This window comes from Mytilus trossulus, chromosome 11 (assembly GCF_036588685.1).
Source record: "Mytilus trossulus isolate FHL-02 chromosome 11, PNRI_Mtr1.1.1.hap1, whole genome shotgun sequence".
Classification (NCBI taxonomy): Eukaryota; Metazoa; Mollusca; class Bivalvia; order Mytilida; family Mytilidae; genus Mytilus; species Mytilus trossulus.
Window position 1 is genome coordinate 64,823,362 of NC_086383.1, and position 18,937 is coordinate 64,842,298.

At 34.2% G+C, this 18,937-nt stretch overlaps 1 protein-coding gene across 1 annotated transcript; it reads left to right on the forward strand.

Annotated features, from left to right (window-relative positions):
- Window positions 1–1,733: 1,733 nt before the first annotated feature.
- Window positions 1,734–13,903, forward strand: LOC134690241 (uncharacterized). The gene is made up of 3 exons (XM_063550218.1): window positions 1,734–2,083; window positions 2,623–4,290; window positions 13,627–13,903. Exons 1-3 carry the CDS (start codon window positions 1,734–1,736, stop codon window positions 13,901–13,903), a joined length of 2,295 nt encoding a protein of 764 aa, XP_063406288.1.
- Window positions 13,904–18,937: the final 5,034 nt, after the last annotated feature.

Sequence of the window (18,937 nt, forward strand, 5' to 3'; positions counted from 1 at the left end):
GAATTTCTGTGACGTCATGCAAACATAATGGCTGCTTAAAAATTCGCTCATCTGATTCGGATAGAAGTTTACCAGTTTCGGAAGCATATTCATGAATCAAAGTTTTTCAACTATCTTCATACAGAACAAATACAAATTGCAAGACTTTAGTTCAATTTCAGAAACTTTTTAAGAGTGTATTTCAACTTTATTCAAAGCTATCGTCCGAGTCAAAGTTTACCGTCACGGAATTCAGATCTGGACATATCAGACAAATTTACAAGTTGTAAAACTGGATACAAGGTTAACGGTATGAACATTTATACTATTTCAACATTAATTATCACTAAATATAATTATAGCTATGCAATTATTTATTTGTTTTTTATAACAATGTCCTACTCGTCATAGTTCAAATTTCCGCGAAAAAGACGTCAACGTTTTCGCAACCTGTAGGTCTATAAACATTGAAAAATGGATGTATACATTGACGGTGCATGTAAAAATAACGGAAAGCCGTCAGCAAAGGCAAGCTATGGAATATTCTGGGAGAAAAATAGTACAAGAAATAGTTCTGGTCTAGTTCCAGAAACATACAAGCAAACCAATAACACTGGAGAATTATTTGCTGCTGTTAAATGCCTACAACAAGTTCATCAAATGAATATAGTTAACATTCACATAAAAACTGATAGCGAATATTTAGTAAGGGGGATCTCCAGTGATATTACATACTGGAAAAACAACAACTGGAAACTCAAATCCAACGGAAAGGATGTAAAAAACAAAGAACTATGGTCAGAGATTGACAATTTGTCAACGAATTTAAATGTATCTTGGGTACATGTTCCGCGAGACTCTGTAAGTGAACAAATCGAGGCCGACAAACTTGCAAAAAATGCACTTAATATAAAATCATCATCTACAAACATTATGCAAAGTCAGCAACAAATCCCAATTCATGCAATTGATGAAAGTGAATGTAGTGATAATGATGATGAAACAATTCCGATGAAGCTAGTTACCCCACGCCGGAGTACTACGATTACAAAAACAAAGAAAATTAGCAATAAGACCAGCTCGCCATCATTTGGTGTTATTTCCGCATTAAGAAGAATTGAAGGTTTACTTCTATCTACATCTGAAGAAGTCTCAAATTTAAACGATACTGTAAACTGTCACATTGACACTTCAAATAAACAATTCCAAGATATCAATGATAAATTTGTTTCCTTGGCAAACACAGTAAAAGTGCAAACTAGTTCAACATCAGCCTCTGTTGAAGAAGTGTTAGAACAAACTCATATCATAAAAGCCGACATTAACTCTAATAACAAAACGTTCGTTGACAAATCTAAGAGTTTGTGGGATAAACTTAACTCAGTATTCCAAGAAGTTAAATCATTAAAGGCATCTAACGAAAATATCGCTATGCAAGAAAAAGTTGCCGAAATACATACCAGAACCCCAAACAGCAAAAGTGAAAACAAAAATGTAACCACAACAAAAATGACACCTGGAACATACAGTAATGCAGTAAAAAGTGGATTACAGTATATATAGAACAAGCCAACCAACTACTCCAAAAAACACCAGAGCCGTTTTTGAGGCAAAGGTATGAACAAATACCAAACGTTCAGTACCATGTAACAGAATTGGAACGTCCCAAATATCCATTATTTGAGAAAAACAATAACAAGAAAAACTTATTTCTAATAGGAAGTTCTACACTAAAACGAATGTCGGCTAGAAAAATGACAACAAATAGCATCACAACAAAAGTAAAGGCAATCCGTGGAGGAAGAATAAGGGATATTGAGAATTGCCTTATAGAATATATATCTGAAGGCAAACTCGACTCTGTTGATGTCATAGCTGTGCATGTTGGAACCAACAATGTGTCTGATAGAGATTCTGTTCGTACTATAATAAATGATTATAAAAATCTTATTCACACGGTGAAACAGAGCTTACCGGAAACGCAAATAATTATTTCATCAATTCTACCAAGGCCTACAGATTACAAGTCAAACCAAATTATTTCTGAAGTCAACCAGCAGTTACTAACAGTTGAAGACAATCAAGTGAAAATACTGGATAACACGTTAGACTTTTTGTACGGCAATCGTCCTAATCAATTGCTTTTTCAGGACCATGTACATACCAACGTAGACGGTGCTAAAATTCTAAGCCATAACATTATTTCTTGTGTTAACACAATGCTTAGATTGTACAATTCAAATTCACAATTTGAACAAAATTTTTATTCGGAGAGGATAACAGGGAGGAGATATGCGCCATTAGATACAACCAATCAACATCCACATTCATTTCGTCCAAACGTCTGGAATTAGAAGAAACTTTTAAAATCTGCTCAAGTCAAGCAAACGATTGTATTTTATATCATTCTATAGTTATTATCATTGTATATGTGTGTATTGCTATTTTTCTTCTTGAACAAAAATCAGAATGCTCTAAATATACCCAGATCAATCCTTTCATATTCCCACACAAATACCTTAACATTTCTCACTTAAATATAAACCATGTTTTACCAAAATTTGCCGAAATACAATACTTAATTTCGAAATCAAAATCAAACACGCATATTTTATGTTTGAGTGAAACTTTTTTGTCAAACAGTGTCAAAAATAAAGAGATCAATATTATAGGGTACAATTTACATAGAAAAGACAGAATTGATAAATCTGGGGGTGGGCTTTTACTTTATACTTCAAAACAAATAAATACGCTTAGAAGGGACGATTTGGAAATGCAAGAAATTGAGTCAATGTGGATAGAAATTATTAATGTTCATCAAAAGCCTATTTTACTAGGTTATGTATATAGACCACCTAACAGTTATGCTAACTGGGTTACTATGTTTGAAACCATGATGTTAAAAGTTGACACTGAAGAAAAGGAAACTATTGTTATGGGAGATTTTAATATTGATATAATGTCAAGTAAAAACCATGCTAAGTGGTCACACATCAAAAATATTTTCAACATGAGTCAAATGGTTACAGAACCTACCAGAGTAACTAAAACTTCATCTACTTTAATTGACCATGTGTATTGTAATCTGCCAGAAAATATTAATTATATTGCAGTTCCAAAATATTCAATCAGTGATCACTATCCAGTATGTATTTCTCATAAAAGAGGGTGTAAAACGAAAAAGCAAATCCATGATTATATAACTTATAGATCTACAAAATATTTCAACGAGACTGATTTTATTCACCATTTATCTCAGTGTCCCTTTGACAGTATACTAGAAATTGATGACCCTGATGAAGCGCTACTAAGTTTTATAAATATATTTACTGAAGTGTTAAATCATCATGCTCCTCTCATTAAAAAGCGAGTTAAGCATGTTTATCAAAATCAGTGGATAAATGATGAAATTATGGAGGGCATGAAAAAACGTGATTATTATCATAAGAAAAAAGACACATATAACTATAAAGTTTGGAGAAACAAGGTTAAATATCTCATAGAAAATTCAAAACAAAATTTTTATACTGAAGTATTAGAACAAGAAAAAGGAAATAGCAGCAAATTATGGAAACACTTGCATAATGTAAATGGTAGTGAAAATCATCATGACCATGCAATCTTAAATGACTGTAGCAATAAACCAATTACAGACCCTAAAAGCATTGCTGATACTTTCAATAATTATTTTACAAATATTACTGAAAATGTTAATCTTAATTCAAACTCAAGCACCAGTTGTTCTGGAAAACTTGATAATTATATTTCATGTCGTGTACCAGAAAATGTCTTTTTTACCATACCACAAATAACTAGTGAATTTGTTCTCCATCAATTAATCACACTTGATGAGAAAAAAGCAACAGGTCTTGATAATATCAGTGCAAAGTTTTTAAAAATGTCATCACATCTAATTTCAGTTCCATTATGCCACATTTTTAATTTAAGCATCAGAAAATCAGTATATCCATCGTTATTCAAACTGTCTAAAGTTCTACCAGTATTTAGAAATAAAGGTTCAAAAAATGATGTTTTTAACTACAGACCTATTGCAATTTTACCATTACTATCTAAGATCCTTGAGCGACACGTAAAAACTCATTGGATGAATTTTCTAAACAAATATAATCTATTGTATGTCATGCAATCAGGCTTTCGTGCAAACCATTCCTGTCAAACTGCTATGACTTCTTTGTTAGATAAATGGTTAAAAGCCATTGATGAAGGAAATTTAGTAGGGGCAGTATTTTTAGATCTGTGTAAAGCTTTTGATCTTCTAAATCACAAACTGCTCCTTCAAAAATTACAAAAGTATAAATGTTCTTTTAATTCTATTCATTGGTTTACTTCGTATTTAGCTGATAGACATCAAGTCGTATCAATTTCAAATACTTTTTCAGATGTATCTACATTAAAAGCAGGTGTACCTCAAGGGTCCGTTTTAGGTCCTATATTATTCTTGATATTTATTAATGATTTGCATTTGTGTAATCCTAATCATTATCTTGATCTTTTTGCTGATGATAGCACTATATCTGTAATTGGAAAAGACAAAAGGTATATAAGTCAGACACTCAATGTTGTATTAGAAAATATTTGTCAATGGGTTGATGAAAACAAAATGTTAGTTAATGTGTCAAAAACTAAGACAATGTGTATAGGTTCAAAACAAAAATTGTCTGTGATGTGTAATGACACATTAAATGTATCCATTAATGGCCAAAAGATTAAGGAAAGTCACTGTGAAAAAGTCCTAGGTATTTTTGTTGACAAAACTCTTTCTTGGCATGATCAAATTAATCATATAATCAAAAAAGTTAATTCTTCATTAGCTTTATTAAAAAGAATCAAGAAATTCTTGAATTACAATGCACGAATTCTATTTTACAATGCGTATATTCTTTCACATTTGGATTACTGTTGTTCAGTATGGGGAAACTGTAACAAGTTTTTAGTTGACAGTTTACTAAAATTGCAAAAAAGGGCAGCTAGAATTATTTTAAACGAACACGATATTCGTAAACCATCCAGTGAACTATTTAAGGAATCTGGAATTATTCCTGTTACTAAGAGAATATCGTACCACAAATCATTATTAATGTATAAATCAAAACACCAACTGGCACCAAAATATTTATCAAATCTTATTGTGCCTACAAGTAGTAAACAATCGTACAATACTCGACTTTCATCGTCGGATAATTTTATTGTCCCTAAATCAAATACAGAATTATACAAATCAAGTTTTTCTTTTAGTGGTCCAAAAGTGTGGAATTCATTGTCCAGTGAAATTAAAAAATCAAAAAGTATATCTGCATTTAAAAACTCTTACAAGTCATTTTATTTTGAAAAGTGTTAAATTTTAAGTTAAGCCACAATGTATACCATATAGGTGTTGTTGTTGTTGTTATATTACTTTCTATACGTCTATTCTTTACATGTGTGTAATAGTAGATTAATTATGTTTTATTTATATTGTTAACATTGTATGTATATATAGAGAGCCTTATTGAAAATTGGTTTAATCCAAATAAGTTACTCTCTTTAAATAAAGCTATTATTATTATTATTATTATTATTATAGAATTTCTACTGCGTGTTTCTATATAGAATTTCTACTGCAGTTTTTCCACTCCATGTGTTTCCAGTGTTTCTATTCGAGTGTTCCTACTCCGGATTGTCCTATCGTCCTCCTCCGATTTTTCTACTCAAGTGTTTCTACTCGAATACTAGTGTTGCCAGTGTTTCTACTCCAGTCTTTCTACTCCAAATGTTCTATTCCAGAGTTTCTACTCAATTGTTTTTTACCGTCAATTACTAGTGTTGCCAGTGTTTCTACTCCAGAGTTTCTACTCCAGTGTTTCTTCTCCAGTGCTTTTACTTCAAAGTTTCTACTCCAGTGGTTCTACTTCAAAGTTTTTACTCCAGAGTTTTTACTTAAGTGTTTCTACTCGAATACTGGTGTTGCCAATGTTTTTACTCCAGTGTTTCTACTCGGGTTTTTCTTCTCAAGGGTTTCTACTCGAATACTAGTGTTGCCAGTGTTTCTCCTCCAGTGTTTCTACTCCAAAGTTTCTACTCCAGTGTTTTACTCCAAAGTTTCTACTCCAAAGTTTCTACTCCAGTGTTTCTACTCCAGAGTTTCTACTCCAGTGGTTCTACTTCAAAGTTTTTACTCCAGAGTTTCTACTCCGGGGTTTTTACTCAAATACTAGTGTTGCTAGTGTTTCTACTTCAGAGTTTCTACTCCAGTGTTTTTACTCCAGTGCTTCTATTCCAGAGTTTCTACTCCAGAGTTTCTATTCGAAAGTTTCTTTTCGAATCAAGAGCACGCTATTAGCAAAGTCAACGAAAATCTCTGAACGTTCATGGTGTTGACTATTAACGAAATTAATTTTACTCATCAATCAGCTTGAAATGATTTGGTCGATTGATTGATGTTTGCCTAAGGTACAGTAGCAAATATTTCATTCATATTAGGACGATTAAATGGTTCATGGTTAGATTTGTTACGATTTTTTTTATCTCTGCTCTTCATTATGTTCATTATAAGTTCATTATGCTTAAGTTGTGTTTTTTCTTCTTCTAGCAGATCATTTGTACATCCATGTCTGGTACATATGTTGTTTTCTATTGATATTGGTTCATGATGTTAGCCTGAATTTGAAGTACCTTAAGGGCATACAATACCGTTTTGATACCACGGAGTTTTTTACGAACATTTGCATACACAGTTTCTTGTTTACCTAGTGAATTCAAATAATAAAACCTATATATACCTTAACATGGTACTTTCGAGGTAATAGAGTCAAAATTTTAGACATTTACTGAAAGTTTCGGTTTCTCGGATATTTCTATCATTTGGATAGACATACCTTACTGTTTTTGTTTCAAATGATCAACACAAAACGATTTTTGTAAAAACAGTTGTAATATTTTATTTACATATGTATGTTCTACATTTGTGCAACAGTTCTTTGGAAATCATTCATTTTCATTAACTTTTCATAATTTTAGATAAAAAACGGACTTTTTTGTGGCATATGTATTGACATATATATTTACTTGCATTTTCATCCAAATTAAAACATGCATGAAATATATTGACGCTGGACGATTAGCAACCAACAATCAATCATTCTAATTTAAAAAATTTCCATCGGTGATTTGAAAATACAAATTGGTGCAAATAATCTTCATATACAATCAAGTCAAATGTCATTTAAAAAAGGGACCAATGCACTCATTATTAAGCTCCAATTTAAAATGTGCTAAAAAAAAGGCATTTTTTTCCCCAATATGTCACATTTTGACGTCTCGAAAAATAGCGTAAAATATCGTATGCCCTTAAGACAAATTGTCGCACTTCATCTGGACATGCATGACACCTTGAGCTTTAACCTCGAAATCAAAATACAAGATGTTGGTGTTATTTGCCTGTCCAGAATAACTTTTGCATATGATTCATTCATATTTGACGCATAGGGGCATCTTCTCAAGACGATGTGTCGTGTACCGCGTAAGATTACCTCCGATCATGACCATTGACTTTCAAGGTAAAATCATACATTTAAATATGTCCTCCCAAAAACTACCTATTTGTTTGTCTGCTATTACAAGACCTTTTTAATTCTACTAAGGGTAACCGGTTTGACCCTAGAGATCATTCCTGCACCTCCAATCCACCAGAAACCAATTGCCGTTGGGGGACGAAAATCTGTCGGATACTAGTATATACCCATAAAACAATAAAGAGATTTGGTATGATTGTCACTTAGACAGCTATCCACCAAAGTTCAAATACAGTGGATATAGGCAGTTATAGGACACCGTACGACATTCAAAAATATATTCATGTATAGTGTATTATAATAAGCTCAAGTTTATACGTATACCTTTATGCATATACACTAAACATTGCTAAAGAAACTTATGTCAGCAAAAATAATAATCTATTGAGTGTTCATTTTTATCAATTACGAAGGAACATACCACAACATATGGATCATACAAAGCATAACTGAAAAAACGAGTCTAAATCGATTAAAAATCGGGCAGATATCGATTTGTCCTTCATTTTTCATAATTAGTAAATAGTGTATTTGATTTGAGTACCCAATATGCTGTACACTCTACAATCAACTACCGGTACACTCTACAATCAACTACCGGTACACCCTACCATCCACTAACGTCACATTATACAATCAACTACCGGTACACTCTACCATCCACTTCCGGTACACTCTACCATCCACTTCCGGTACACTTTACCATCCACTATCGGTACACTCTACCATCCACTACCGGTACCCTCTATCATCCACTTTCGGTACACTCTACCATCCACTCCAGGTACACTATACCATCCACTTCCGGTACACTCTAAACAAAATTGCCACAATAAACAGTACTCATGTACAAGAATTATGGACATTTCAAGGCGAGATAACTCGTGCTAATTTTCTATTCTGGTTCCCAATTTGTTCTCATCGTCTGGTGACCAGTAGATAAGAAAAGATAACTCCCCTAAACAAACACCCCACCAATAGATGTCGATTTGCCGTTAAATATATTGCGAAATTAATGATATTAGCAATTACACGATAATTCCAGAAGCAATAGATTTTAGAAGGGATCCCCGCTATGACTTTTAAAACTCTAGGTCAGCCAAATAAAGGTTAATGATCCTTGATTTTAGAAGAAATATCCGAAGCAGATATATCCATTATAAATTATCTGTTGATTTTGTAAATATGAACAAGGAGGTTATAGGATACAGACCATTCTCTTAAATTGTATTTGAAAAGTAACGGTGTAAAACAAAGTTGTGAAATAGAGAACTTGAAGCTGTAAGATCCTGTAAAGTCTGATTTTACGTCATCAAAACGTCATCTTTTTAAAATTACCAAATACAATATGTTTCAAGTATCTATTTCTTTAAAAAAGAAGAGTAAGCATGGACAAATATCCAAATGTTCAAAATATTTGAATAAAATAAACAAAAGCTCTGTTATTCGACTTTTGACGATGCAAATTTAAGCATGGAGTCAATTTGGGTACTCCTCATTACAGAATCATTGATGGTTTGGTGGGTAGTTCAGACCAATTTTTCTTTGATTCCATATGAATTTGAAAATCTAATTGGTGTACCTATATAATAAAGAAGGACACGGCTACAAACTAAACACACAAAATGGAAATGTTTGTCTTGATCATAAAAAAACGTTTGCCAGAGGTACAATTAATGTATAGCGAGAGGGGTTGAATTCTCACAAAACATGTTTCACCCTGCCGCATTTTACGCCTATTAAGTCGGGAGCTCCTTGTCTGTCTTTTTTTATTCTTCATTCAAGAATTTGTATATTTCATTTATGTGTTTAATTTTTGGAGTTTAGTATGACGTCGATTTTCATTAATTCATTCACAAACATTCGAATCTCAACTAGACCTAGTAACTCGAATAATTCAGTGCCCTCTATCCACTACTTTTCTCGAGGGTGTGATCGAAGTTATCGTAATATAACGACTGGATTATTCGGGTTAAACTAGACCTAACTAGTTCAACAGTGATAAACACAGAGTAGGAAATTTTCTTTGTTCGCAAGTTTAATAGAGAGAATTTCAGTGGCGGATCCAGGAATTTTCATAAGTGAGGGCCAATTGACTGACCTAAGAGGGGGCCCGCTCCAGTCACGCTTCAGTGATTCCCTATATAAGCAACCACATTTTTCCCCAAAAAGGGGGGCCCGGTCCCGCTCCCCCCCTAAAACCGCCTCTGAATCCATAGGCATATTATAACCAAATATACACGGAACAGAAATTTAATACATTTTGTAAACGGAGAACCAGTAATGACCGCAAATAAACAGAAATCCTGACACAAAACTGTTGTGATTTAGGAAAGATTGTAAACCTCCTGTGGGTTTATTGGTCAAGTATTTCCAACAACCGCTGTCAGTAAGCCTCGGTCACACCTTACCGGGTAGCTCGAACGGACGCCTAACGGATAACTTTTTTTAAATTCGTTCATGTCCGTTAGACGTCCGTTCTTATCCGTTAGGCGTCCGTCCATATCCGTTTCATGTCCGTTAAGCGTATGTTTTATCCGTTGACGTCCGTTCTGTCCGGTGGAAAATTTTGAGCATGTTCAAAACTTTGAACGGACGCCTAACGGATAACTTTTTTTCAATTCGTTCATGTCCGTTAGACGTCCGTTCTTATCCGTTAGGCGTCCGTCCATATTCGTTTCATGTCCGTTAAGCGTACGTTTTATCCTTTGACGTCCGTTCTGTCCTGTGGAAAATTTTGAGCATGTTCAAAACTTTGAACGGACGTCCAACGGATAAAATCTCCGTTGGACGTCCGTTAGGCGTCCGTTTTGTACGGTACTTTTCCGTTTCGTTTCAGTTTTGTATCCGTTACGTGTCCGTTATACATCCGTTTGAGGTCTGGCAGATAAATTCATCAACGGACTTCTAACGGACGTCTAACGGATAAAACGGATGTTGAACGAATGTGAAACGGACTTCTACCGGACGTATAACGGACAAAACGGATGATGAACGGATCTGAAACGAATAAATGCAAATTGAAAATTTCTCGTCAGAACTGCTAATAAGATTTCTTAAGGTTCATGAATTCTTATTATTCATATTAGGTCCAAGACCACAATTGTCGTCACTTGATTTTCGAATATAGTCCCTAGTGTTGATAGTGGGTTACTTGCCATTTATTTTTATACCCCTTTCAAATTTATTTCTCCATGTTTAATGCCTCAAATTTCATGTTGGGAGCTGAAATTACACTGTAAAAAATTTGGGTCTAGAATTTTAAAGGAATGGATTGAATTGATTTGGTCCAGCTGAAAAAGGTTGAAGATTAATAGCACTTCGGAAGCTGGCAAAAGATTTCAAGACGCCGGCCCTAAACATAAAATGTCCATATTTTGAGTTAGAGCCAATGAAGTTTTCTATAATGTTGATATAACCTGTTCCAAAAGGAGTACTACACACTGTAAAATTTTCTTTAACAAAGCGCAGGTGGGATTTTTTAAATTTTCATTTATGTTCTAAAAGAAATGCACTACGAAATAATTGTGGTATCGGACAAAATCGATCTTAGAGTAAGGGCACATCTTCATAATCAAACAGCAGTTATTATGGTCAGACACTGCCCTTTAGCTGCATTTTGAAGAACCAACCAAAACCAGTTACACAGAACATTTTCAATATTAATGCGATTTACATGTATGATAATGGTCACCTTTAATTTTTTCGTATATCTTTTTTTATCCGGTACGCTTCCGTTAGGTGTCCGTTTTATGCGATACTCGTCCGTTCGATGTACGTTCGACATCCGTTCTGTCCGTTACGTCTCCGTTTCTCGTCCGTTGTATATCTGTTGCGTGTCCGTTGTGTATTCGTTAGGCGTCCGTTTTAGTTTGTCAGTACATCAACGGACGTCCAACGGATAACAGTTTTGTCAACGGACAAATTTTATTTTCATCCGTTAGGCGTCCGTTCGTCTATCCGGTAAGGTGTGACTGAGGCTTAAGCAAATACACGGAAAGAATTCAAAACAGAAACAAAATATATAATAGCGCAAAACATTTGTCAATGAGGAATGTCATGACACCCGAAAGTCAGTTGCTCGTTTAGTTCACTCCTTTTTTATTGTTTGTTTAATCAATTTTTTGAAAATATTCGTTCATATTTCAACGTTTCTTAATTTATTTTCACTTAATAAAATACGTGTTTTTTTATGTATATATAACCCTCTGTATATTCTTATGTGTAGAAATAAGAATGCCCTTATACAAAAGAATATAGAACAACAAATATAAATAAGTATGGTTATATCGCCAACATAAGAGTTATACAAGAAAGAAAAAAAATGAAATATGAAAAGAATATTTTCAAATAAAACTTAACCAAAAAAAAAGAAGAAAAAAAAGGGGGGCACTCAATAAGAACCTGTGTGTGAAATACTTTATTTTCAATATAATACTTCCATGATAAGATAAAATAGCAACATATGGTATTAATTTGGGATACAGCACTGGAAAGGATTTGTCGTGGCCGCCCCATGGGACGCTTATATACTATGTAAATATTGACACATTTTTGTTTATATGGCAGTTAAGATCATGGAAGTACAAAATGTATTATATAATACTTCCATATTTAGATCGATTATTATGGAGCTTTTCTTAAAAACGTTTTTCGATGTATTTTGCCATTTTCATTCATTGTTTATGTTTTGAATAACATTAACATATTCTATTTCAATTAAATTTTTCAGATTATGTGTCCATTTTTTTTTTAAACAATACAATCATTGTGTATTCAATTAATTGATAACAAATTAATGCTATTGTTACTTGAAACTAAATAAGTTTATTTAGACAAAGCCTTTTTTAGAAAAAAAATCCTTTTTCTGTACTCTTCTCAAAGATGTCGACAGAACCACACTTCTTAACTTTGATGTACTTTTAAGACATCTTTGTTATAACAGAAATTAATGTATTGCTTAAAACTTATCTAGATATTTTAAACAATGGATGTAAAAAAAAGGAAATTCACATAAAATGGAGAATTCAACTTATAACACCAACCACAATTCGTCTTTGAATACGGTCAATCCTAGTTGTTTGAATACAACCAAAAGACATCTATCGGTCGACATTAAGTGTATTCTTGAAAACTAAAAAAGTTGTCAATACAATACTGGTAGTTGTGTTTATCCCACACCTCCTTTTATTCGTACGTTGGGAGTTGCCCACTAGGCGTCATTTGGTTATTTTTGTTGTTGGATTGCTGTCTCATTGACGTATATCCCACATCTCCTTTTACTCGTACGTTATGTTTTGTCCACTAAAGATTTCTTTTGGTTATTTGTGTTGTTTGATTGTTGCCTCATTGACGTATATCCTACATCTCCTTTCATTCTTACATAACCTTGCATTAATGAAAGAAAGACATATATGTGTGTACCAACTCAGTCATTGGTAGGTGGAATAAACGTCTCTTGAGTGTACTAGGGAACATTACTGTCTTTTATACCTTCTCCTGGGTGTACTAGGGAAGATCAGGGAACATTACTGTCATTTATAACTTCTCCTGAGTGTACTTGGGAAGATCAGGGAACATTACTGTCATTTATAACTTCTTCTGAGTGTACTAGGGAAGATCAGGCAACATTACTATCATTTATAACTTCTCCTGGGTGTACTAGGGAAAATCAGGGAACATTTCTGTCGTTTATAACTTCTCCTGAGTGTACTAGGGAAGATCAGGGATTATTAATGTCATTTATAACCGTGTACTAGTGACTGGTGCATGCTGTTATAACATTTCATGAGTGTACTAGGGAATAGAAATCTTTTCATGAGTGTACTAGGTAACAGTACTGTCATGCATAACTTCTCTTGTGTGTAATAGGGACTAGTACTGTTATGACTTCTCTTGTATGAACTATAGGGACTCGCGTACTGTTATAACTTCTTTTAAGTGTACTAGTGATAAGTACTGTCATTTATGACTTCTATTGAATATACACCTTGTAATTTATTTGTTTTTATATTTCGGTGTTCTTGTTAGTAAAAATTGTTATGCATAACTCCTTATTGTTTGCCTTTATCCTCAGCCTTTATCCTCAGCCTTTATTCTCAGCCTTTATCTTCAGACTTTATCCTCAGCCTTTATCCTCAGCCTTTATTCTCAGCCTTTGTCCTCAGCCTTTATCCTCAGCCTTTATGCTCAGCCTATATCCTCAGCCTTTATCCTCAGCCTTTATAAATTATCAGCCTTTGTCCTCAGCATTTATCCTCAGCCTTTATTCTCAGCCTATATCCTCATCCTTTATCCTCAGCCTTTATTCTCAGCCTTTGTCCTCAGCCTTTATCCTCAGCCTTTATCCTTAGCCTTTATCCTCAGCCTTTGTCCTCAGCCTTTATTCGCAGCCTTTGTCCTCAGCCTTTATCCTCAGCCTTTATCCTCAGCCTTTTTCCTCAGCCTTTATCCTCAGCCTTTTTCCTCAGCCTTTATTCTCAGCCTTTGTCCTCAGCCTTTATCCTCAGCCTTTATCCTCAGCCTTTGTCCTCAGCCTATATCCTCAGCCTTTATGACACATTATTTCCCGCTTTGTTATCTAACAAATATCTTGATGTTATCTTGTATCATTTTACAAATAATTTGTCGAGTAAATAATGTATAATAGCATTTAAATTGTTAGATTTCTCTCGGGGACCACTTGTTATGTAATGAGTAGTAGGTATGAACCTCATAATATATAATTAGGGCGAACATTTCGATTTAATATTATTCTAATGCATTATAAAAAGAAAAAAAAACGATAAAACTTGAAAAAATGTCTAAATTTGTCAAATAAAAAAAATCCGCGAATCTTCATGAATGATTTTGGCACAAAGACGTCATGGCTAAACGTGACGTCATACAAATGAAAACTAACAAACTGGAGGTTATGACGTTACTTGTACGCTTCAAATTCGGATAAAATTACATTAAAACGGCGAATTCGAGGTAGGTGTTGTTTTATTTTCGATTATATACTAGTAATCGAACATTTCTTGATTCATCAATTCAAAATGGCGGGTCCCTCCTTAGTTACGCCTGGTCAACTGTGGATTTGACGGCAACTTTTAGCCAATGAAAATAATTGTTACATCCAAATTGCATTAGAATTAAGGAATAACAGTACTGTAGTTGAAGAGTTGCCACCGTCAATTGTAGATTTGACGGTCGCAAATGCAGTTTTAATTACTGGCGACGCGTAGCGGAGACAGTAAAACGGAGATTTGCGACCGTCAAATCAAAATTGACGGTGGCAACTCTTCAACTACAGTACTGTTATTCCGATTCTAATGCATTACTAAAAGAAAAAATATGATAAAACTTGAAAAAAATGTCTAAATTTGTCAAATAAAAAAAATACGCGAAACTTCATGAATGATTTTGGCACAAAGACGTCATGGCTAAACGTGACGTCATACAAATGAAAACTTACAAACTGGAGGTTGTCACGTTACCTGTACGCTTCAAAGTTGCATTCTTTCGAGATTTTTTTTTTCCTTTTTTTTTTCGTACATCTATCAATTAGAATATCTCATATAAATTAATAATCGTATCCGTAATAAATAATCATAAAAAAGTAACTGTTATACTTGATTACGCGAAATATTAATATTCATTCACAATACACCATACAGTAACACGCTTTATTTAAAAGAACTGGATAATTTATAGGGCTCAAATACCACGATTAAAATTAGTTAGGTTTTTTTTTTGTTGTGAAAGTACACACATGTTAACCGATGTACTTGTATTGCCATAAAATATTTCAATACATTTTTATTTTAAATCTGTTTAACCCTCTTGCTGCCGACCGTTTTTCAATGTTGCATTTCATATGCCGGTGTTATATAGTCATTCTTCCCCCATGCCAGTTTTTCCCCCGGGGGAAAGACTGGCATGAGCCAATCTTTCCCCCGGGGAAATTTTGGATCATTGTGATTCTTCCCCTGCGGAAAGTTGACAATACGTATACATATAGTAACTTTTCCCCCATCATAGATTTCACTATGTATATATAGAGTCTGGAAATTAAACTGAACAGTATTAGAATTAGATTTATTTATAAATATACAAATTTGTTGTTCATTTACATTAACACAAATCTGTCTACAGGTTTATCAGTCTGTCTATGAGTGAACAAGTCTGTCTTTCTGTTAAACAGTCTTTCTATGTGCCCCCTAGTTTTTTTACATTTTTAACTCACTGTCTATATGTCCGCATGCAAGGAAAAAACTACTGACTGACCAGAAGTGGTTAAAGTAATTGTATTTATTTGGTCAATGATACCAAGGGTCCATGCACGAAAGAGAATGGATGTGATCAGAATGTGCCTCGTGTGAAAAAATATACACATGGAAAAAAGTATTGCAACACCAAATTGAAATCGACTCATCACTTCTGGTTATTGTGCGATAATACCATTTCGAAGACCGGCCTTTGTTTACGAACAGACACACAGTTTTCCGTTTCCAATGGAGTGCAGAGTTCGCCAAAGTTGGAAATAAGCATCGTGGAGGAAGATCCATTGTTCCAATGGCATTCGGTTCATCTTCCTTGGCCAGATCGTAGCCCGGATTTGAACCATATCGAGCATATATGGGACACTATTGAGCGGAAAGTGCGCGAAAGGACACCCCAGTTCAAACACATCAGGAAATAAACAATGCCCTTTATCAGAAATGGTTGCGGCTACCTTAGCAACAAATTAGTTGATTTATGGCAGGGATCAGAAGACGTCTAGATGCGGTTATCCGTTTGAATGGAGGCTGCGCACAAAGTACTAATTCTTAAGCGTATAACGATCAACCATGATGTGAACTGTCATCTAAAGATTAATTTTGAAATGTCTGACATTGTAAAGTTCGACTACAGTAAAAGTTGTAAATGCATTTTTTTGTACAAAAAGCACCTCATTTTGATATTTAAACTGGTTATATAATTAATTTTTTTTTCAATAATTTTTTGTTCGTTTCAATGCCAATGATATCATAAACTATGTTTCAATAATATTATACATATATTTTATTATATTTCATTAAAAAAAAAAGGTTTTCAAGTTTTAAAAAATCAAAGTGTTGCAATACTTTTTTCCATGTGTATATATAACATGTATATAGATATAGGAAGATGTGATATGAGTGACAACGAGACAACTCTCCATCCAAATAACAATTTATAAAAGTAAACCATAATAGGCCTTCAACACGGAGCCTTGGCTCACACCGCTATAAGCTATAAAGGGCCCCAAAATTACTAGTGTAAAACCATTCAAACGGGAAAACCAACTGTCTAAATTAAAGTTTTATAAAAAAAAAAACGAGAAACGAGAAACACGTATACATTACATAAACAAACGACAACTACTGTACATAAGATTCCTGAATTAGGACAGGTGCAAACATTTGCAGCGGGGTTAAACGTTTTGATGGTACCAAACCTTCTCCCTTTTTCTGAAACAATAGTATAACATCACAACATAGAAAAACACAAATAAATACATATAAAATGTATTTTCACACGATGAAGCTTTGGTAACTATAAACTGAGAAAAAAGTTGCTATCATTTAAAAAATCTTATCGCGACGTCGCCGACGTCATATTACAAGGCGGAAAATTTAGCTTATCATGCTACTCACGGGGGAAAAATTGGCCTGATCCTAGTTTTCCCCTTATAACGCTGAGGGGGAAAAGTGGGATCATGCCAATTTTTCCGGGCGGAAATATTGGATCGATCCAGTATTTCCCCCCGGAAATTTTGGCATGGGGGAAGAATGGCTATAGGACACCGGAAAATACGACAGCTCAACGTCTGTGACGTAACATGCCAAACAACGACGTCATTCGATATATGACGTCACGACATAATGACCACTACATTTGGGACCCATTCAAGAAAAACATAACCCTGTTTAATCTTCGGTATTTTAATTGAAAGATATACAGCATTGATGAGAAGCTTGCATACATTTATCCATGGACATATGTGTCCCTCCGGCACTGCCGGTTTGGACACATGTGTCCCTCCGGCAGCAAGAGGGTTAATCATGGAAGCACGGACTGAAAAATATTTATTTTCATTCGAAATCATGGGGGGTATTAAATTAGGAGTAGACACAATGATTTCTATTCCTATCATATATATCATAGATATCCTTTCCCAGTGACAATCTTTTTTTCCCGGCATTCACCACAGATCTCTTACTTTGAGTAATACATGTAGTTGTCTCATTGGCAATCATACCACATCTTCTCACTATTATGTTATACACGTAAGTGTCTCATTGGCAATCATATACCACAGCTTCTTGCTATTATATTATACATGTAAGTGTCTCATTGTCAATCATACCACATCTTCTTACTTTTATATTATACATGTAGTTGTCTCATTGGCAATCATACCACATCTTCTTACTTTTATATTATACATGTTTTTGTCTGATTCAGTGATTGGTAATCATAACACATCTGCTTATTTTTTATATTATTCATGAAGTTGTCTCATTGGCAATCAAACTGCATCTCCTTATTTTTCTATTATACATGTATAAATGTTTTGGTTGCCATGTCGCTCATTAAAGAATTTAAAAAACCTAATTTACAACATTGAAATTATGACGAGATGATGTTAAATAGCTAGTTCGTTACATTTTGACATGCTCCAAGGGTGACTTAGGTATAGAAATATGATCACTTTGGACATCATCTGACCTCGGGAGTCCGTTTTGCAGTGCGGGGTGTATAAATTCGCAGCCAATTTCGGTCAAAATGGAAACCTTTAATCCGATGCGTGGTAAAAAGAGAGTGTAACTATGTTAAGGAACCTCGAAACAACTCTGATTTATTCAGTCGTTTCTGACTATAAATTAATTTTGACCACTAAATGTCTTTTTTATTGTTTGATTGCTGTCCAGGACAACACAGTTTGAAGTGTTAGCTGTTTTTATCGTCATGCCAGCAGCACAGTCTCTCGGTTACAGAAGAAATAAAACATGAGGTTCAAAGTATATTAATAGAGTAAGATTATTTTGCACGTTCCACAAGATTCTGTCACGCGGTTTATGATCAGTTTCGGTTAAAAATTAGAATTGCGATGTCTGAAAGACGAGCGCAGGAAATCACAAAGAAACGGACGGACGCATGAATGGTCTTCTCCTATCACTTCATACCATCCCATCAGAAATCAGAAAGGAAGATAACGAATGGAAGAAAGGGGAAACAGCAGACTGCTAATAATATAAAAAATAGGAGATGTGTTGTGATTTTCAACGAGAAAACTATCCACCAAAGTTCAAATAAAGTGGATGTAAGCAATTAAAGGCAACCGTATAGCCTTCAACAATGAGAAAAACCCAAATGTCCAC

Bases quoted from the DNA above. Each gene is read 5' to 3' on its own strand.
- LOC134690241 (XM_063550218.1), top strand. From the start codon at position 1,734: ATGACAACAAATAGCATCACAACAAAAGTAAAGGCAATCCGTGGAGGA. The intron at 2,084-2,622 runs GTTAGACTTTTT...TTTGTCAAACAG, and splicing joins GTGAAAATACTGGATAACAC to TGTCAAAAATAAAGAGATCA. The intron at 4,291-13,626 runs GTATAAATGTTC...CTTTATCCTCAG, and splicing joins CTCCTTCAAAAATTACAAAA to CCTTTATCCTCAGCCTTTAT.